Genomic DNA, 21,533 nt, shown 5'->3' with positions numbered 1-21,533 from the left:
CCCCCCCAAACCGTGACAGACCCCCCCCAGTGACGTGTCCCCCCCCCGAACTCCCCTGACCCCCCCCAGTGAACACCCGGACCCCCCCAATCCATGAATCTCCCCCCCCCCCCCCCAAAATGTGACACACCCCCTCCCCAGTGAACCCCCGGACTCCCAGTACTCCCAGTCTGTGCCCCCCCCCCCCCCATTCTGGGCTGACACCCCCCCCCTCTGCCCTCAGCTGCCCCCCGGCCCCCCCCGGCCCCCCCCAGCGCCAGTGCTGCCCCCCAGCCCGGGGGGGGCCAGGTACGGGGGGGGACTGGGGGATACTGGGAACACTGGGGGGATACTGGGAGCACTGGTGGGGGGGGACATGAGGTAACAGGACACTGGGAGGAATGGGGGGGGCACTGGGAGCTCAAGGGGGGGCACAGGGGATACTGGGGGGGAAATTGTGGGGTAATGGGGTAACTGGGGGCACTGGGAGCTCAAGGGGGGTAACTGGCAAGACTGGGGGGGCACTGGCAGCACTGGGGGTGTCACGGGCGTACTGGGGGGCACTGGAAAGGGATACTGGGAGCACTGCGGGGGGGCAAAGGGGTAACTGGGAGGAATGGGGGGGCACTGGGAGCTCAAGGCAAGGTCACTCACAATACTGGGGGATACTGGGAGCACTGGGGGGGGGGGGGAACCGCACTGGAAAGCAATATGGGGGGGAGGTGGGATGGGGGTAACTGGGAGTACTGGGGGGTACACGGGGGGGGGCAACAGCCTCTTCCCCCCTCTCCCCCCCCTCCCCCCCCAGCTCAGGACCCCCGACCCGAAGCCGCCTCCAACCAGAGCCCCCCCGGCAGCGCCCTGAGCCCGGGACCCCCCCGGGACCCCCCCCGGGACCCCCCCTTTCCGGGGGGGCAATAAAGGTGCTGCTGCCTCCCCCCCCCCCCCCCGTGTGTGTGTGTGGTTATTGGGGTCCCTTTGGGGGGGGGGACGCACAACACAAGTCTATTTTGGGGTGAATTCCAGCGGTTTGGGGGTCCCAGGGGCCATCTCAGGGCCAATCTCAGAGATTTGGGGGTCCCAGTAGATTTTGGGGGGGACAAATTCAAATTCCACGGTTTGGGGGCGAATCTTGGGGATTTGGGGGTCCCAGTAGACTTTTGGGGATGAATTTTAGGGGTTTTTGGGTCCCAGTAGACTTTTTGGGGTGAATTTCAGGGGTTTGGGGTCCCGGGGGGCCATTCTGGGGCCGATCTCCAGGATTGCGAAGTCCCAGCAGATTTTGGGGGGATTAATTTCAGGCATTTTGGGGCCAACCTCAGGGATTGGGGGGGTCCCAGCAGCTTTTTTGGGGGATGAGTTTCAGGCGTTTTGGGGTCCCAGCAGATTTTTGGGGGTGAATTCCAGGGATTTGGGGGCCTCGGGGGGGGGGGGGCACTTCGGGGCCAACCTCAGGGATTTGGGGGACCGTGAGGCTTTTTGGGGGCGCGTTGTCCCACAGCGTCTCTATTTCTGTACAGGGTATAAACAGCCGTTGGGGGGGGGCGGGGGGGGATCCGGGATCCGGCCGTGTCCGGGGGGAGGGGGCAGGATCCGGCCCGTCCTTGGGGGGTCCACAGCACCCAGGGGCCACTGGATCTGGGATCCGGTTGTGTCCCGGGATCCGGTTGTGTCTGGGATTCGGCCTTGAGGGGGGGGTCACATCACGTCCCGGATCCCTCCGTGCGCAGGATCCAGTGGTGTCCCGGGATCGATCCCTCCATGGTGGTGTCCATCTGCTCAGGGATCCAGTGGTGTCCCGGGATCCCTCCACGGAAGGATCCGGCCGCTCAGGGATCTGGCACTGCCCCAGGACCCCTCTGTGCGCAGGATCCGGTCGTTTTGGGATCCAGTGGTGTCCCGGGATCCCTCCACGGAAGGATCCAGCTGCTCGGGGATCCCGTGGGGTCTGTTGTCCCTCCATGCGCAGGATCCAGCGGGGTCCGGGATCCCTCCGTGCAGGATCCAGCGAGGTCCGGGATCCCTCTGTGCAGGATCCGGCTGTTTGGGAATCCAGCGGGGTCCAGGATCCCTCTGTGTGTGGGATGCGGCTGTTTGGGGATCCAGCGGGATCTGGGATCCCTCCGTGCAGGATCCAGCGGGGTCTGGGATCCCTCCGTGCAGGATCCGGCTGTTTGGGAATCCAGCGGGGTCCAGGATCCCTCTGTGCAGGATCCAGCGGGGTCCGGGATCCCTCCGTGTGTGGGATGCGGCTGTTTGGGGATCCAGCGGGGTCCGGGATCCCCCCGAGCAGGATGCGGCCATGTGGGGGTCCCACCGGGACCTCAGGGCAGTCCCCGGCCCATGACCTCGACTCACCCCCCCCCCCCCCCCCCCCGCCCCGGGCCAGATCCTGCCCGGGGTGTCCCCTCAGCGCCCCTCTGTGTCCCCTGGGTGCCATAGGGCCCATGGGGGTCCCCTGGGTTCCACAGGACCCCTTGGTTCCCCGTGTCCCCCGGGTGTCCCTTAGTGTCCTCTGGGTGTCCCCTGGGTGTCCCTTAGTGTCCTCTGGGTGCCACAGGTGTCCCCCCGTGTCCCCTGGGTGCCATTGGGTGTCCCTTAGTGTCTCCGGGGTGCTGGGGGGGCTCACAGGTGTCCCCCAGTGTCCCCTGGTGCCATTGGGTGTCCCTTAGTGTCCTCTGGGTGTCCCCTGGGTGCCACAGGTCCTGTAGGTGCCCTCAGTGTCCCCTGGGTGCTGTGGGTGTCCCTTTGTGTCCTCTGGATGTCCCCCAGGTGTCCCCTAATGTCCCCTGGATGCCCTCAGTGGCCCCGGGTGTCCCTAGGGTGCCACCAGGCCAGCAGGTCCCCCACACCCCCAGTGTCCCCGTGGCTCAGGGTCCCTGGGGTGGCCCCTTGGGCTCGGTGTCACCGCTGTCCCCCACGTCCCCAAGGCTCAGGGTGCCACAGACGCCCCCCTGGTCTCGCCGGTCGCTGCTGTCCCCCATGTCCCCAACGTCCCCATGGGTCACGGTGCCGTGGGTGCCCCCTCGGTCTCGCTGTCGCTGCTGTCCCCCATGTCCCCGAGGTCCCCGAGGTCCCCGATGTCCCCGTGGGTCAGGGCGAAGGGTGGCAGCTCCTCGTCGGAGGAACCCAGCGAGTCCTCGTCCCCCAGGCGTGTCCCCAGCCCCACCGCCCCGAAGGCCAGCGGCCCCCGCAGCAGCCGGATCTGCGGGGACAGGGGACAAGGGGACAGGGGACAAGGGACATGGAAAGACCATGGGTGATGGGACAAGGGGACGGGGGACAAGGGGACAAGGGATAAGGGGAAAGGGGATGGGGACAAGGGACATGGGAAGACGATGGGTGACGGGACAAGGGGATGGGGGACAAGGGGACAGGGACAAGGGACATGGGAACACAACGGGTGATGGGACAAGAGGATGGGGACAAGAGGATGGGGACAAGGGGACAAGGGGGTGGGGACACGATGGGTGATGGGACAAGGGGACAAGGGGGTGAGGGACAAGGGGACATGGGACCAAACGGATAGGGAAGGGGTCAAAGTGACAGGGGATGGGGACAAGGGGACGGAGAACAAGGAGACGGAGATAAGGGGACAGGGGATGGGGGACAGGGACAAGGGACATGTGGGGAACGGGACAGGGACCAGGGGATGGGGACAAAGTGACAGGGACCAGGGGATGGGGACAGTGATGAAGACAAGGGGATGGGGGACAGGGAGAAGGGACAGGGGAGGACGAGGGGAGAGGCGAGAAGGGGACAAAGGGGCAGGCGAGGGGACAGGAGGGGACAAGGGCCAGCAGAGAAGGGGAGGAGGGAGGAGAGATGGGGAGAGCCACTGTCACCAGCTGTCCCAGTGCCACGTGGCTCCGCGGGGACATCGCCGATGGCACCCGGGGGACGGCGCCAGCGCAGCCCCGCTCGGGGACTGTCCCCAACGCCTCCCGGCCTTGGGGACACCAGGGACCCTTCCCCGGGAGGGGGGGCGGGGTGGGGGGTGGCCCTGCTGTGCCGGGGACAGCGTGACCATGTCCCCTGTCCCCAGCACGTGTCCCCCCCCAGGGGAAGGGTCCCTGGGGCGTGGCGGGGGTGACAGACCCTCTGCAGGGGTCCCGCAGCACCCCTGGGTGCAGGACAGGGGTCTCGCAGCACCCATGGGTGAAGGCTATGGGTCCCCCAGCACCCATGGGTGCATGATACAGGTCCCGCAGCACCCGTGGGTGCAGGACATGGGTCCCCCAGCACCCGTGGGTGCAGGACATGGGTCCCCAGCACCCGTGGGTGAAGGCTATGGGTCCCCAGCACCCGTGGGTGCAGAACGTGGGCCCCCAGCACCCATGGGTGAAAGATATGGGTGCTACAGCACCCATGGGTGCAGAATGTGGGCTCCCAGGTCCTGCAGTATCCGTGGGTGCAGGACATGGGTCCCCAGCACCCATGGGTGAAGGCTATGGGTCCCCCAGCACCCATGGGTGCAGGACATGGGCCCCCAGCACCCATGGGTGAAGGCTATGGGTCCCCCAGCACCCATGGGTGCATGATACAGGTCCCGCAGCACCCGTGGGTGCAGGACATGGGTCCCCCAGCACCCGTGGGTGCAGGACATGGGTCCCCAGCACCCGTGGGTGCAGAACGTGGGCCCCCAGCACCCATGGGTGAAAGATATGGGTGCTACAGCACCCACGGGTGCAGAATGTGGGCTCCCAGAACCCATGGGTGCAGGACATGGGTCCCACAGCACTTGCGGATGCAGGGTACAGGTCCCCCAGCACCCATGGGTGCAGGGTACAGGTCCCCCAGCACCCGCGAGCGCAGGCTATGGGTCCCCGGCACCCCGCGGGTGGGGGAGGCGGGTGCCGCAGCACCCATGGGTGCCTTACCTCGGCCTTGAGCTCGTCGATGTGGTCCTTGAGCTGGCGGATGTACTGGGCGGCGTCCGAGTGGTTGAGCTGCCCCTGGATCATGCCCTCCTCCCTCTGCGGGTGCGCGCGGGTCAGCGGGTGCCCGTCCCCCCCCCGCCACCCTGTCCCCCGTCCCCCTGTCCCCTCCCCTTGTCCCCCTCCCCGTCCCCCCCCGTCCCCTCGTCCCCGCTCACCTGGATCTCCAGCTCGGCGACGCGCTGTCGCATCTCGGCCAGGGCCGCCATGCTGTCGGCCTCACGCAGCCGCACCGCCATCACCTCCTCCTTGCTCTGGGGACACGCGTGTCACCCCGGTGCCACGTCGGTGCCACCCCTGTGTCACCCACCCCTCTCAGGGGAGGCTCCGGCCCCCCCCCCCGTCCCCAAGGACAAGGGAAGGGGGGTGGAGGGGACGTGGGGGGTGGAGGGGACGTTGGGGGTGATGGGGGCCCAGCGGAGGGAAGGCGCGGACCCGGCGGAGGGGACATGGGGACACTATGGGAGGGGACATGGGGAACCCCTTGGAGGGGACATGGGCGACCCTGTGGGAGGGGACATGAGGACACCATGGGAGGGACATGAGGACACCATGGGAGGGACACTGGAAGCTCATTGGAGGGTTTATGGGGACGCCCCTGGAAGGGACACTGAGACCCTTTTGGAGGTGACACACTGACACCTTTTGAGGGGACGTGGGGACCCTGGTGGAGGGGACAAGGGGACAGCACTGGAGAGGGTGATAGGGCGCTGTTGGAGGGGACATTGGGGCACCGTGACAGGGAATGATGGGACCCTCTCAGAGGGGACACGCTGACCCCCTTGGAGGGGACACGGGGACCCTGTTGGAGGGGACAATGGGACCTCAAGGGAGGGGACATTAGGACCCTCTCAGAAGGGACACATTGACCCTCCTGGAGGGGACATGGGGACCTTGTTGGAGGGGACATGGTGACCCCACGGGAAGGGCTGTGGGTGTTGCTGGGAGGGGACAGTGGTGTCCCCGAGGTGGGTCTGTGGGCGCCCCAGGGGAGGGGACAGCGGTGTCCCTGGAGAGAGGCCGGGGAGCACCCAGGGGAGGTGACAGCAGAGGGCCCGAGGGTGTCCCCAAGTTGTCCCCAAGCTGTCCCCACCTTGCACTGGGCCTCGGCGTGTTTGCGGTGGCTCTCGCTGAGCTGCGCCTGCAGCCCTTTGCTCTGCGCCGCCGCCAACCGCAGCTGCTCCCGCAGCCCCGCGCAGGTCTGCTCCGCTCGGCCCAGCACCGTGCGCTGGATCTGGCCCTGCAGGGGACAGGACTGTCACCACCCTGTCACCCACCCCCCCTCAGCTCCCGCAGCCCCCCCTCAGTCACCGGTCTGGCCCTGGAGAGGGAGAGGAGGGGACAGGACTGCCACCACCCCGGCCACGGTCCTTGTCACCTCCTCAGCGCCCGGATCTGGCCCTGGGGGTGCGGGCACCCAGCACCCGTATACCCAGCACCCCCAGTTCAGCCCCCGCAGCTCCAGTACCCCCCAGTCAAGCACCCCAGTCCCCTGCTCAGGATGCGGCCCGGGCTCTGACCTCCATCTCGAGCTGCAGCACCCACAGCCCCAGTACCCCCAGTTCAGCACCCACGGCCCCAGGACCCCCAGACACAGCACCCACAGCCCCAGTACCCCCCAGTTCAGCACCTGTGGCCCCAGTACTCCCCAGTTCAGCCCTCCCCCAGCTCCCCCGGTCAGGATGCGGCCCGGGCTCTGACCTGTGCCTCGAGCTGCAGCACCCACAGCCCCAGTATCCCCAGTTCAGCACCCGTGGCCCCAGTACTCCCCAGTTCAGCCCTCCCCCAGCTCTCCCGGTCAGGATGCAGCCCGGGCTCTGACCTGTGCCTCGAGCTGCAGCACCCACAGCCCCAGTATCCCCAGTTCAGCACCCGTGGCCCCAGTACCCCCCAGTTCAGCCCCCCAGCCCCCCGGTCAGGATGCGGCCCGGGCTCTGACCTGCGTCTCGAGCTGCAGCACCCGTTGGCGCAGCGCCCGCAGCTCGGCCTGGGCCTGCGCCTCCCGCAGCCGCGCCGCCACCACGGCCTCCTGCAGCGCGTTGGCGTTGCTCCGCCGCGGGGACTCCTTCCAGCGGCCGCCTGCCCGGCCCGCCTGCGCCCCGCACACGTCAGGCACCCAGCCGGGGCGCGTGGGGGACCCGGGTGGCCCCCGTGGGGACCCGGGTGGCAGGGTGAGGGACCCAGGCGGCCAGAAAGGGACAGAGGCATTGGGAAGAGGGACAGAGGTGGCAGGGAGGGGACCCAGGGGGCCAGGAGGGGACCCAGATGTTGGAACAAGGGACCTAAGCGGCCGGGAGGGGACCTGCGTGTCTGGGAGGGGACCTGGGATCAGGACAAGGGACCTAGGTGGCCAGGAGGGGACCTGGTGTCACGACAAGGGATCTAGGTGGCAGGGTGAGGGACCCATGTGGCTGGGAAGGGACTCAGGTGGCCGGGAGAGGATCCAGATGTTGGAACAAGGGACCCAGGTGGCAAGGAGGGGACACACATGGCCAGGAGGGGACCCAGATGTTGGAATAAGGGACCCAGGTGTCTGGGAAGGGACCCACATGGCCAGGAGGGGACCCAGGTGGCCAGGACGGGACCCAGGTGGCCAGGACAAGGGACCTAAGTGGCCAGGAGGGGGACCCAGATGTTGGAACAAAGGACCTAGGTGGCCAGGAGGGGACCCAAGTGGCCAGGAGGGGACCCAGATGTTGGAACAAGGGACCGAGGCGGCCAGGAAGGGACTCAGACATCTGGGGGGTGACCCAGGTGTCCCACGGGGGGACACCCATGCGTCCCTGTCCTTACCTGCCAGCTGTCACTGAGGTCCTTCACCTGCTGCTGCAGCTCCGTCAGCGACTTGACGGCCTCGGCCTCGCGCAGCGCCAGCGCCTGCAGCTCCTCCTGCAGCCGCACCACGTTGTCCTCGTCCGGCAGCAGGCTGTTCCTCTGCGGGGACACGGGGGACATCAGCGGGGACACCGCGGGGTGGTGGCACTGGTCATCGGCGGGGACGCCCCAGGGTGGTGGCATTTGGGGCTCATCCCCCTCTGCCAGGTGGAGGTGGGACGTTCATGGGGTATTGGGGGGAGGTGACAGGGACTGGGGATCCCCCAGGGACACGTGGCACAGGACGATCCCATGGGGACGCTTGTGTGGCACTGGGGACAGGGGACACAGGTCCAAGACCCCCCCAGGGCTCCTTGTGTGACACTGCCTGTCCCCCAGGCCACTCGTGTGACAGTCTCCATCCCCAGGGCCACCCACATGACTGTCCCCAACCCCAAAACCACTTGTGTGGCACTCCCCATCCCCAGGGCCACTCGTAGGACCATCCCCTGTCCCCAAGGCCACCGGCGTGACACCCGTGAGCCGCCCCCGTCACCTTCTCCATGTCGAGGACTTTATCCTGCATCTCCTTGAGGGCGCCGAGGGTCTCGCTCTCCCGCAGCCGCGACTGCTCCAGCTCCGTCTCCAGGTGGGTGACAAACTCCTCGGTGAAGCGCGGGTTCCCCTGTCACCGTCCCCAACATGTCACCCTCAGGACACGATGCCTGTCACCTCCCCCCTCCTCTCTTGCCCACGGTGGTGGCACCGACCACCTGCAGCCAAATCCAGGCTGCAGCAGGGCACAGATTGAAAGGGGGATGTGTGAGGGGGATAAGGATCCCTGGGGACATCTGGGGACATTTGGGGACACGTGGGGACACCAACCTGTTGGTCCTGCAGCTGCCGGATGGTGGTCTGGGCGCGCTGGAGGTTCTCGGTGGCCGAGGTGCAGCGCTGCTTCACCACCGCCAGCTCCCGCTTGATGATGTAGTTCTCCTCCGCCTCCTGCGCCCGTGTCACCTGGCCCTGGGGACAGCAGGGACGTGTCACCCACCACGGCATGGCGTGCCCGGTTCTCCCCCCACAGCGTGTCACTGGGAGGGGTGCGGTGGCGGGTGGTGGGTACAAGGGGGTGATGCTGGGGACATGAGGTGACACCGGGGACATGGGGCGATGAGGGGGTGACACCAGTCCCATAGCGGGTGAGGCTGGGGACAAGGGAATGACACTGGGGACAATGACCTCAGCCATGGAGGGTGACGCCAGCCCCACAGCAAGGTGATGACAGGGATGAGGGGGTGATGCCAGCACCCCCCTGCAGCGGGTGACATCAGGGATGAGGGGGTGACACCAGACTGATGCTGGCCCTGGGGCGGGTGACACTGGGGACAAGGAGGGATGACACCAGGGATGAGGGATTGATGCCAGCCCCATATGAGGTGACATCAAGGAGAAGGGGGGTGACATCAGTCCCAGAGGATGACCCCAGCCCCACGGCAGGTGACACCGCAGACAAGGGGATGACCCCAGCCCTGGGGGTGACCCCAGCCCCATGGCAGGTGACACCGAGGACCAGAAGGTGACACCAGTCCCATGGGGACCATTTTGGGCCATTTTGTCCCCTCTGAGCTGCTCTCACCCCACGACGCATGACCTTCCCCTCCAAATCCACATATTTTGGCCAAACTCCTCAAAACAGTGGCTTTCACCCCATCTTGACCACCCCACCCCCCCAAGTGCCACCACACCACCCCCCCACTTTCCACCAAGCCCCAAAATGGGCCAAACCCTCCCATTTTTCACCAACCACCCTGAAATCCTCCCACCCCCTCAAAAAAAAGCGGGGAAGGTGCGCGGGAGCCTCCGGAAAAGCAGGTAAAAAAGGGCAAATCTTCCCCAAACGAGGCAGACGCAGGCGGGTTGGGAAGCGAAAGGGGGAAGGAAAAGGGTTAAAAAGTGGAAAAAAGAGCAAAATAGCTATTTTTGACGCTACCTGGATGAGCCTGTCGGCGAGAGCCGCGCTCTCCTGCGGCCGCCGGCGGAGAAGAGAGAGAAAGAGAGGAGAGACGTAACGAGATAAACGAAGGAGACGGAGGCAGCGAGAGAAGCCGCGAGGCGGAGGCACCCGGCAACCTTCCCGCGCATCATCGGTTCCCGTTTTGGGGTGTTTTCTAAAGATTTTAGCTCTTTCCCTGCTGTGGCGGTTGGGGACAGGAGGGCGGAAACGTGGCGATGGTGGTATTTTGCCTGAAAACGGAGTGTTTCCCACCTCCTGGAGGGAGACTTTGTGCGGAAAAATAACGCAGCAGCCACTCGCTGGACTTAAATCTCCTATTTTTGCACCAAAATGGTGCTGGGAAGGGGGAAATTTTGGGGGTGCAGCCCCTAAAAGGGGTGCTTCAGGTTGTGGGGTCGCACCCACGGGTGCTGGGATCTCTGGGTGGCAGCAGCACGGGTGCCCCAGGGGAGTTTAGGGTGATCCAGGGAACATTTTGGGTGCTCCAGAGGGGTTTTGGGTGGCCCCAGGGGGGAGGTTGGGGTGCCCCTGGGGGGGGTTGGGTGCCCTCAGGGGGGTTTGGGTGCCCCCCAGGGGGGTTTTGGGGTGCTTGGCTATGGGGTTCACCTTCTCCAGGGTTTCGATGCGCTGTTTCAGCAGGCGGTTCTCGGTGCGGAGGCGCTGAGGGGTGGAAAATTGGGAAGAATTAGTCCCGGAAGGGGGGTTTGATGTCCCCGGGGGGGTCACTGAGCCTGGGGACAACCCGGGGACAGGGGGACGTGGGGGTAATGCGGCCCCAGGGATGGGCTAAGCCATCCCCGGATGGCTCCAGCGGCCCCAGGAATGGGTCAGGTGGCCCTTGGGGTGGCTCAGACAACCCTGAAGATGGGACAAAGTGGCTTATGTGGCCCTGGGGACAGGTTAAGTGGCCTTGGGGACAGCTTAAATGGCCCTGGGATGGGTCGTGGTGGCTCCAGGATGGCTTAGATGGCCGCAAGGATGGCTCAAGTGGCCCCAGGGATCAGCTAAATGGCCTCAGATGGCTCAAAGTGACTCCAGGGATGAGTCAAAGTGGCCCTGGGATGGCTTAAATGGCCCCAGAGATGGGCTACGCCGACCTAGGATGGCTCAAACAGCTCTGAGGATGGGTCAGATGGCCCACGGATGGGTCAAAGTGGCTCCAGGATGGCTTAGGTGGCCCCAGGTATGGGCTACGCCATGCCAAGAGGGCTCGACTGGCTCCGGGGATGGGCCAAGTGGCCACGAAGATGGCTCAAGCGGCCCCAGGGCACTAACACTTGACTTGTCTCACCTTGATCTCGATCTGCTCCTCCATCTCTTTGTTCTTGATGGCGGCGTACTCCTTCTCCAGCCTGTTCGGGACACAGGGACAGGCTGGGACAGCAGGATGGGGACCAGACCCCCTGGCCCTGCGCCCCGTGGCTGCTGGGGGGAACCTCACCCAAGGGCAGGAACCCATCTTCCCATCTCACCTCTTCATCTTCTTGGGGTTGTACTTGACCTGGAAGGCCCTGAGGATGAGCTTGTCGGGGCAACTGTCGAACTGGTGGGGGATCACCTTCTGGAAGTACTGTGGGTACGGAAACCGGCCATGAAACATGGCCCTAAAACACAGACCGTCGTGTAAACCAGCCCCAAAAGTAGGGCCTGATGGGTAAAACCACCCCAAAAAAGGGGCTGATGGAGAAATCTACTCCCAGACACGCCCCTGCTGCACAAATCCACCCCAAAATGCAACTTATTGAATAAACCAGCCCCAAAACGGGGCCCATCATGTAAACCTAAAATACGGCCCATTGCATAAATCCACCAGAAACCACGTTCTATTGCATAAATTGGCCCCAAAACATGTCTTGTTGACTAAATCTGCCCCAAAATATGGCCCATTGGACAAATCCACCCCAACACATGCCCTGATGCCTAAATCTGCCCCAAAACACGTCACGTTGGACAACTATGCCCCAAAACACATCCTGTTGGACAAATCCACCCAAAAAACATGTCCCATTGGACAAATCCACCCCCAAACACGTCCTGTTGGATAAACCTGCCCCCAAAAAACATCCCATTGGACAAATCCGACCCAAAACATGTCCTGTTGCCTTAATCTGCCCTAAAACATGATCCGTTGGACAAATCTGCTCCAAAACAAGTCCCGTTGGACAAACCGGCCCCAAAACACACCCTGTTGGACAAATCCACTCAAAAACAGGCCCCGTTGGACAAATCCTCTCCAAAACATGACCCGTTGGACAAATCCTCTCCAATACATGTCCCGTTGGAAGAATCCACTCCCAAACACATCCTGTTGCACAAATCTATCCCAAAACACAACCCATTGGGACAAATCCACCCCAAAATGCATCCTGTTGGACAAATTCACCCCAAAAGCCACGGCACGTACCTGGGACATGCCCTCCATGTCGAGCTGGACGAGTTCAGCTTGGTTGAACTGCAGCAGTGCCATCCCCACACGGAAGACGATCTCCAGCCCCTACGGAAAGGGTCCATGCTTGACCCCACGCCATTCCCTTTCCCACCCAGGGTTTAGGGTTTTTTCTCCCCAAAACCAGACCTGCTGGCGTGGGGAGAACACTTCCACATCCAAGTGGAAAACGGGGTTGGGGTCCCTTTGTGATTTATGGTGTTGGCCACGGCCCCGTTACCTCGTACATGAAGATGTCGAAGACGCGCGTGGCCACGGGAAGAGGGAAGGTGGTGAGGAAGAGGGTGAGGAACCAGGACGAGGCGTACATGGAGGTGAGGAAGCTCTGCGAGCGGAAGTGGATGTTCAGCTCTGGCAGCTGCTCCTGGAAGGAAGAAATGGAGGAAATGAAGAGAAACGGGGAATGGTGGATGGTTTTAGGGGTCATTCATGGCTGCTGAGGTTTGAACAGGTCCATGAGGTCTTGTGGAGGCCCCTGAGAGGGGCTTATGGGAGGTCTGCTGAGGGAGGGCTTGTGGATGGTCCCCAAGGTCTCATGGATGTCCCTCAGGGCATCTCACAGATGGCTCCTGGGGTGCCTCATGGACGGTCCCTTTGGGTGTCTCTTAGGTGGTCCCCAGGGTCTCACGGATGGTCCCTGGGGCATCTCATGGAGGTGCTCTGGGGTCTCAGGGATGCCCCCGGGCTGTCTCGTGGACGTCCTTGGAGTCTCACTGATGTTCCCCTTGACGAATGATGGACGGTCCTCAGGGCGTCTCATAGACATCCCCAGGTCCTCGGTGTCGCTGGACAAGAACCCATTGGAGGAACCCATTTCTCCCAAGAGCTGCCCCTCTCCCTGTCCTTGTCCCCTGGTTCTACCTGCTGGTTCCCACCACTCTGAGCATTCTGGGGGGTGGGGGGTGGTGTCTACCTGCAGCATGTACTCAAACTGGTAGATGCAAAGCCCCAGCTCGGCCATGCTGGGTTTGAAGAGCTCCCGTAAGCGGTACTCCTGCATCAGCCTCACGAACACGCAGAAGGCCTCTTCCTCGGGCATCTGGAGGCCCAAAGGGACATGTAAAGGCTCCTATTCCCCGACCCCATTTCACCACTATTCCGGTGGGTGTTAAAAACCCACCAGCAGCTCCTTCTCGCCCCGGGGTCGTCACAAACCTGCATGAGCAACAGTCCCACGATGAAGGCGCTACCCTGGCAGTATCCGACCTCCCGGTCCACCAGTGAATAGGCCTGGAAAGAGGAAAAAAATTCAAAATAAATCTGCGTGAGCAAGGGGATCAGCCGGGCCACCAGCCCTGCATGCTGTGGCAGGCCAACAGTGGAGGGAAGGCATCAAAAATAGCTTTTTTCAGGTTGACAACAGCTCCTGTGAGCACAGTGTTGCTCCACGCTTGAATTTAGACCCCAAAACACACAACTATTTGTTTCGTAATTCAGAGTAAAACTCAACAGGAAAAATGAGGTCCGGGGTGGATGGGGAATGAGGCACTTTTGTGAGGAAAGGGCTGTCACGCTGCACGAAGTGATGGTTCCAAGAGTTTGTGGTGGAAACCAAACCCATCAAAAATTAATATCCAGTTAAAACAGCTTCCAAACCCGAAGCGGTGTCTGGTCTGTGGCCAAGATCCGTTGAGGTTTGAGGAAAGACGTTACCTTCATGACGTTGAAGAGCACCTCCTGGCCCAGACTGTCCTGTCCCTTAAAGAACTCGTGTTCCGGGTAGGTGCGGGCGATATCCCGTCGGATGAGCTTCTCGCAAGGAGAGGACATCTTGAGCAGCTCCGAGTATTGGTTTTTGACGGGCATGTCGGTGGCACTGCAGAGCAGTTGCCAGACGATGGCGCGGAAGTGGTGGGGGATCCCTTTGCGGATGAGCTCCTGGAGAAAAACGGGGCAAAAAACTGAGAAAATGGGTTTCGAGAAGATGGGGAAGCTCCTTGTGGATGGGGAGAAGCTTCTCTTGGACGGGGAGACATCTCCCTGTCCTGGCACAGGGAAGATCACGCTGCAGATTTTCACAGCGGGGTTAAAACATAATTAAAAATCAAGCAGTTTCCTCACCTTCAGCAGCTTCTCCTTCTTCTTCCGCCACTCGTCCCACTCGTTAACGATGCGGCCCCAGAGGATCCAGGTGTCCTCCTCGAGGTGGCTGAGGTTGGAGGAGGCCGAGGAGCTGGAGACCAAGGAGGAGCCGCTGTTCCTTCGCGAGCCGTTCATGGAGCGCATCGACTTGGAGTCGGCCTCCAGTAGCCTGCGAGAGACCGAGATAGAGCCCAAAAGAAGCCCCTAAGGAGGAGAGAGACCCCAAAATCTGCCCGAAAAGAGGAGATAATCCCTCAAAACAGCCCCAAAGGAGGAGACATTTCCCCCAAAACGCCTCCAAGGAGGAGATATTTCCCCAAAGGAGAGACGAGATTCCCCCAAAACTGACCCCAAAAAAGGAGATATTCCCTCAAAATGGCCCCAAAGGTGAAGAGAGTCCCCCCAAAACCATGCTAAAAATTGACATATTCCCCCAAAACAGCCTCATAGGAGAAGAGTCCCCTAAAACAGCCCCAAAGGAGGAGATATTCACCCAAAATGCCCCAAAGGAGGACAGGGTCCCCCAAAACCATGCTAAAACTGGAGATGTTCCCCCAAACAGCCCCGAAGGAGGAGATATTCACCCAAAAATGCCCCAAAGGAGGAAAGAGTCCTCCAAAACCACCCCAAAACCGGAGATATTCCCTCAAACCACCCCAAAACAGCCCCCGGATGGGCTCTTTGCCCCAGCCAGGTGCCGCTAGTTTCCCCGGGGATGGTTTCTTTAACAAATTTGCTTAAAAACCGGATTTCCAACGGGGATTTTTTGGTTTTGTTTTTCCAAGAGCAAATTTCCTTTAAAAACGGCTTCGCAAGGAAATTTGCATTTCAGGGCTTGATTTTAAACACCAGGCCGGAGCTTTTCTCCCCGTATTACGGCAAAACGAGCCTCAGGGCTCGTTTCCCATCGGAAACAAGTTTAAAAACCACCACCGAAGCGGGTGGGTTTATTATTTCTTATTTCCAAACAGCCGCCTCCTTCCAGAAATGCCCTTTGCTTGCCTGAACGAGCTTTTAAAGAGAGAAAAAAAAAAAAAAAAACCCCAGATAACCTTGAAAATAATAAACTGGAACGTGTTCACCCCGGCTGGAGCGCTGCTTGGGGGAAGCGGCTTGCTGTCGTCCAGTTTCTTTGATTTTAAGGGTAAAAAAATAAATAAATAAAAAGGTTAAAAAGGCCAAACGGGGCGGATATCTCACCGATTTTGCTCCTCCAGTTTTGCCAGCAGCTCCAGTTCGTCGGGGCTGAGGTTTTCCGAATCGGAGGTGGGCGAACACGCCGGGGCTGAGTTGACGGAGGAAAGGGCTTCGTGGGAGGACGAGTCGGGGCTGACGGCCGGCGACGCCATGGCGGTGGCGGGGAAGGAGGGGGGGGGTGGTGGTGTGCCGGCAGCGCTCCCGCTCCGCGGGGATTTCGGGGTCTCACCTGGAAAGCCGAGAGCCGTGAGCCAACATCAACCCCCCACCCCACATCTTTTCCTCCTCACCACATGGTTTCGAATCTCTTAAACACTCCCCCCCCTCCCCCCCTAATTTTAGCTAATTTGATTAAAAAAATGGGTTGTGAGCATCGCTCAGTTTGCAGCCCACTGAGCTATTTACTCAATTCCCCCCAAAAAAACCCATTTAAGCCCAGTTTTCACGTCAAGCCAGGTCTAAGCACACCGCCCTGCGTTTTGCCCTAATTCAGATGAATTAAATTAGCCTAAAAACCCAAGAATTAAGCCCAATGTACCCTCATTTTGGGAAGGAAGAGGCCAATGTGGGAAGAGGGGATTTACAGAAAGCTGTTCTCGTCTGGGGGAGTTGACAGCCCCCTCCCAGTTTGCCCATTTTGGTGGTGTTTTATGGAAAAACACCTCCCCGGGGAGGAAGGAGTCTTGGTTTGGGATTGCAGGGCCGGGCAGAAACGGGGTGGAAAACGGTGGGTTGAGGAACGCGGCAAAAAGAAGGGTTCAAACGATGTCACCGGCGGGGATTTGCTGGAGGATCGGCAGGGACCCGGATCCCTCAAGGAAGCTCCGGCCTTTTTTGGGCTGAAAAATTCTGCTTTTGGTGAAAAGCAGAATTTGGCCGCTGCTGTGGCCAACAGGGACGAAGAAAGCAGAGGAAAGAAAGAAAAAGCGCCGGAAGGATGGTGAATGTGTGATTTACCCAATTTGGGCTTAATTTGCAGATTAAGCTATAAAATCGAGGAGGTTTTAACCAAAAAGCAACTTTTTTGGACCCTTAAGTGGGGGGAAAAATGGGCTGGTGGAACAAAAGACGCACAGAGGCGAGCAGAGCAACGAAGGGGCGCTGGGCAAACGCAGTCATAGCACAAACGGGGAAAATTCTGCCCCGTTCGGTTCCCATTTTTTTCCCCCAAAAGCAGCAAAATTTAAGAAGAGTGGCGCTGGGGCAAGAAGCGAGTCAATCGTTAACGGGATCCCGCAGATTTGCTTATTAAGCAGGAAATTTTATTGGGGGGGGTGGGAAGAAAAAAAAGCCTTGATTATATTTAATTCAGCCCCACGCTGCCCATCGCGGGACAGGGCTCCTCCGGCCGTTAATTGATTTTCGAGAATTAATATTTCCCTGCAAGATATTACCCAAAATCCTGTTTTAATGAGAAAAGGAAAAAATAGCAAGCGCCGGCTTCGCTGCAAAATTATAAGTTACTGATCAAACAGCGGCTGCAGAACAACCTGCCAGGGTTCAACGGGCCGTGAAAACGTCCCGAAATGGCTTTTTAGGAAAATATTCATTTCCACGTCGATGCTGGGGGGGGGAATAAAAGCAAACAAACACGTGTGGATGAGCACGGGATGGGCAAAAAGCGTGATTTTAGCCCCCAAAATGAGGTAGGCAGGTGGTAATATTCATTATGAGATGTAGGTGGAAACGGGAAAAGAGGAGTAAAGGTAAGTTGAAATTTTTCAAGGGGGTTTTGGGGTGAAATCCATCCAGGAATGGCGGCCGTCGTCTTTCAGGGTTCCCCATCGCGCCGAGAGCTTGTTCCGGGCCGATGGGTGAGAAAATCTGTTGAAAATGCTTGAATTTGGAGGGGAAAAAAAAAAAAAAAACAACCTGAAAGTCTGGGGGTGCTGAGGAAATTGGGGGGAAAAATGGTGGAAATAGTACTGGAAATACACTCGTGGTGTTCAGGGTGTGTTTGAAGGAAAGTGGCCCAAAACGGGGCTCAGACGATCCTGATTTCAGTCCATTTGTGACAGCAGGTTAGTAGAAAAAAAAAAAAAAAAAACAACTTTCTGGGTGCTTTCCTCGAGGTCCCCATGTGCCGCTGTCAAATTGCCTCATTTTTTCCCCCCAAAAAATACTGTTGTTTAATCGAAACGCTGCAAAAAAAAAAAAAAAAAAGCCCAATTTCAGCAGGACGCCAAGCCGCCGACCTCGAGCTGGAGCATTTGGAAGGGAAAATGTTACCATTTCCCCCCCTTTACACTTAAAACTTGCCCATTTGTAGGGTTTTTGATCCATTTTCGCAGCTTTTCCGCGGAGCGCTGTAGCATTTCCCCAGTGTTTTGTGCCTTTTCTGCCTCTTTTTATGCCTTTTCTGGGTTTTCCGCCCATTTTTGCAGCGTCTCTCAGTGTCATTTTGCACCTTTTCCACCCCGTTTTCACAGTATTTTCTATGCCGTTTTCTCAGCGTCTCTCAGTGCCGTTTTGCGCCTTTTTTGCACCGTTTTTGCTGCGTCTCCAAGACGTTTCCACTTCTTTTCTGCGCCGCTTTCACCACCTCCTCTTTAAAGTTCATCAAAGCGGGTGTTCACCCCCATTTTCAGCAGCGATTTTTGGAGGTGCTGGGCAGCAATGCTGACTTTCCATCAAAACACAAACCATGGAAAATCCGCCAATTTGCCAGAAACCCCAATTATTAGCATGCAAAAGTAGCCAGATACGGAAAAAAAACCACCCAAATATTTCAGCGGGACGCTCTTGAGCTTCTGCGGTTGGCGGAAAAGAGGAGGAAAATGGATAAAAATGGGTTGAAACACTGCGAGTTTTGCCGCCGGCGGGGATGAAGCAGGGGCAAATTTTAAGCTAAAATCCCCCCAGAATGCCAGCGGATTTAAAACCCACCCAAAACCAGATGAAAAACTGAATTCCGCACCAAAACAGAGCAAGGAAATCGGCTCCCCCCTCCCCTCCCCACCCGGCACCGGCCACCAAACTGCATTTCCAAATGTGGCTTTTGGGGGGCAAAAACTACCCAAAATGCCACCCGGGTGGTGATTTTTGTGTTTTTCGCAGTCCTAAATTGGCCGAAATGAGCCCATATCTGAGAGGGTTTGGTGTCTTTGGGGATTTTTCACCAAAATAGGGTGGGTTCCCGCCCCCCCCCCTCCATCCAAGCTGCTGGTGGCAGCAGGTATCAAACGCCGCCGGTGAAGACCCGATTGATGGAAAACCAGTAGAAAAAGGGGGGGGGGGAAATCAAAAAGGGAGAGAGAATTTGGGGGAAAAACGTGCAATTTGATGGGAAACACGAGTCGCTCTGGCGTAGTTAAAATCCTGGGGTTTGAACCCAAAAGGAGAGGCGCGCCGGGGACGGCACAAAGCCGCGGCTCCGGGGGCTGCGGCCGCGGTTGCTCCATCTTATGGGTGGCTGCTAAAAGGGGGGGGGGGGGGAAGGCGTTTTGGGGATCTCCCCCCCCCCAAAAAAAAAAACCTCCCCACAGATGGGGGGCACAGGGATGCTGGGGGAGAGGGTGGGTGTGCACTGGCTGGGGGGGGTGGGGGTAGGGGGGGGTGATAAAAGCCTCTCCCCCCCCAAATAGATGACATTTGGGGGACGGTGGATGTGATGGGGGAAGGGGGGGGGCACCCGCCTGCCGCAGACCCCCCCCCCCCTTTTTTGTTTTTAACCAAAACCTCATTATTTTAAGGGAAAAAGGAACGAGGGACAACACCCTCTTTGCACACAAGAGCAAGCTGTAATGGGGGGGGGGGCTCCAATAAAAGAGGGGAATAGGGAGAGACCCCCCCAAAATAGCCCCCTCTATAGTGGGGGGAGAACCCCTAATGCCTCCCCATGGTGTGGGGGGGCCACCCCCAATGCCCCCCCACCTCCAGCCCCAAATTACCCCACACAGCACCGCTGTGATTTCCTCCGGGGGGGGGGTACACCCCCCATTACCCCCCAAAAGTATGGGGGGACCACATTTGCCCCCCTTGGCTGGGGGGGGGAGGGGGGGGGAATCCTCCAGTCACCCCATGGTCCTGGGGGGCGGGGGGGGTACCTCCAGCCACCCCATAGCCAAGGGCAGGATTACCCCCCCCCCCAATATGGGGGGGTACCCCAAGAAGAATAGGGGGGACCTCTAATTACCACCCAGCTTGGGGGGGCGACAACCTTAATCACCCCCCCACAGACTGAGGGGGGGAATATTTACCCCAAATTACCCCCCCTCAGCACTACCCCCATAGACACCCCCTCACTCATAGCCTGGGGGGGGCTTTACCCCCAACACCGCCCCCCCCCACGGGGGTCACCCCCCATTACCGCCTCACCGCGGGGAGGGGGCGTTTTCCCACCCCACCCCCCAACCTTATGGGGGGCTTTAGGCCCAATTACCCCCTGGGGGGGGATTACCCCCGACCACCCCCCCACCCCCATTTAGGGGGGCCATCCCCCCACTCCTGAGGGGGGGAGCCCCCCCACCGAGGGGGCGGGCCGCCCCTCCCGGCCCCTCCTACCTGCGAGGCGCTGCCATGGCGACAGCCGGCTGCCTCCGAGGAGGGGGCCCGCGGCGCCCCCCCGCCGCCGCCGCCGCTTGGAGCCGAGCGGGAGCCGCGGCCGCCGCGGGCCCCGCCGCTGCCATGGGGGGGGACCCGCCGCCGCCGCCGCCGCCCTGACTGACACTGACTGACAGGCGGCCCCGCCCCTCAGCCAATCAGCGGGCCCTCTCCGCGCTTCCTCCCGCCCCCCCGCGGCGCCACAGCCAATCGCCACGGTCCGCCCGGGAATGAGCCGCCGTGGGGGGACCCGGCTACAAACAGCGGCTGCTGCGCGGTGAGCCAATGGGCTGGCTCGCCGGTGGTTGATGGGCAAGCCGCTCTTCAAATGAGATTCAAGGAGATGCTTTCCCCCCCACCTCAGGGGGGTGGGCACCGCCTTGCTTAGAAACGAATGGCAGGCACAGGTGGTGATGATGGATAGGTAGAGCGACCAATCGACTGCCACATCTCGCTCAGAGTGGCACCTGGCTGACAGGAGAGGACAACAAGCCCTTCCCCTTCGGCTGAAGGGGGTTTGGATTTGATTGACAGGAGACTCTACCAATCGCTGACGGAGGAGCAGATGAGGCAGCCTATGGAGGCGCGGAGACTAGGAGGCGTGCACCTCTCTAGCACAGGTGGCTGATCCCGCCTTCCTGGGAGATTTGCGGCTCTTATTAGCTGACGCGCGAAGATAGGCAGACGCCTCCACCTATGGGGCGTCGAGTAGCGGATCGCAGCTCTGTGGTGGGGAGTCACTCTCATTTACCTCAGGGAAGGCGGACGGGTAGGGGACCCTGGTTACCCAAAGATGGGGGTATTGGGGTGATGAGGGGGTCCCTTATTCCCACAGGGACCTGCGTATGGGGGCCATGGGGGTCCCCAGTTCCCCAGGGGTCCATGGGTGGGGGCACGGGGGGGTCCTGAGGTCCCCAGCACTGGGGACAATAGGGAACTCCTCTCCCCAGGAATGAGGGGTGACGGGGGGTCCCGGGTTTCACAGGGACTCAGGTCCTTGGGGCCACTGGAGGTCCCCAGTGATCCCGGGGGTGCAGGGGCACTGGAGTCCCCAGATAGCCAGGGACAGGGGTTTGGGGGATGTCGGGGACGCCCCCGGGGACAGGGGTTTGGGGGACATCGGGGGTGTCCCCAAGGACAGGCCTGTTGGTGTGTGGGGTGTCCCCAGGGACAGGGATACGGGGACACCGAGAGCCCTCCTGTCCCCAGGGACGGGGGCTGTGGGACACTGGGGGTGTCCCCAGGGCCCGCGGGTGACAAAGTGGGTTGTTTTGGGTTTTTTTAGGAGCTTAAAGGGATGTTTAACTACTCCAGCTTCAGTATTTAAAAAAAAAATAGATAAAAAACACTCAAAAAGGTTAAAAGAAGGATGTGGGAGATTTAGGGGTGGGAGCTGGCGTTTTCAGTCCTCTTCTGACTTTTAATCTCTGTTTTCAATGCTTTCAGCTTAAAAAGCACCATCCTTGATTTTTTTTTTTTTTTTTAGACCTCTTCCACGCCACCGAGACAAACCACCCAC

The 21,533-nt window shown here is 60.4% G+C and overlaps 1 protein-coding gene across 2 annotated transcripts; it reads right to left on the bottom strand.

Annotated features, from left to right (window-relative positions):
- Nucleotides 1–1,469: 1,469 nt before the first annotated feature.
- Nucleotides 1,470–20,003, bottom strand: EVI5L (ecotropic viral integration site 5 like). Of its 2 annotated transcripts, XM_082496604.1 has the most exons (20): nt 19,976–20,003; nt 15,476–15,701; nt 14,255–14,444; nt 13,847–14,071; nt 13,349–13,423; nt 13,107–13,232; nt 12,414–12,557; nt 12,152–12,241; nt 11,220–11,317; nt 11,039–11,099; nt 10,354–10,407; nt 9,724–9,756; nt 8,616–8,756; nt 8,287–8,415; nt 7,710–7,850; nt 6,856–7,008; nt 6,010–6,156; nt 5,075–5,170; nt 4,860–4,955; nt 1,470–3,184 (listed from the first exon to the last, which is right to left on the bottom strand). In XM_082496604.1, the coding sequence occupies exons 2-20, from the start codon at nt 15,622–15,624 to the stop codon at nt 2,984–2,986; spliced, it is 2,349 nt and encodes a 782-aa protein (XP_082352730.1). In that variant the 5' UTR covers nt 15,625–15,701; nt 19,976–20,003; the 3' UTR covers nt 1,470–2,983. The 2 variants fall into 2 exon arrangements, with proteins under 2 accessions (XP_082352730.1, XP_082352731.1); XM_082496605.1 differs by lacking the exon at nt 9,724–9,756.
- Between the last annotated feature and the right edge of the window lie 1,530 nt (nt 20,004–21,533).

Source organism: Vanellus vanellus (genome assembly GCF_965231255.1).
Source record: "Vanellus vanellus genome assembly, chromosome: 30".
In the NCBI taxonomy this organism is placed as follows: domain Eukaryota; kingdom Metazoa; phylum Chordata; class Aves; order Charadriiformes; family Charadriidae; genus Vanellus; species Vanellus vanellus.
This window is presented reverse-complemented; position numbering and strand designations above follow the sequence as displayed.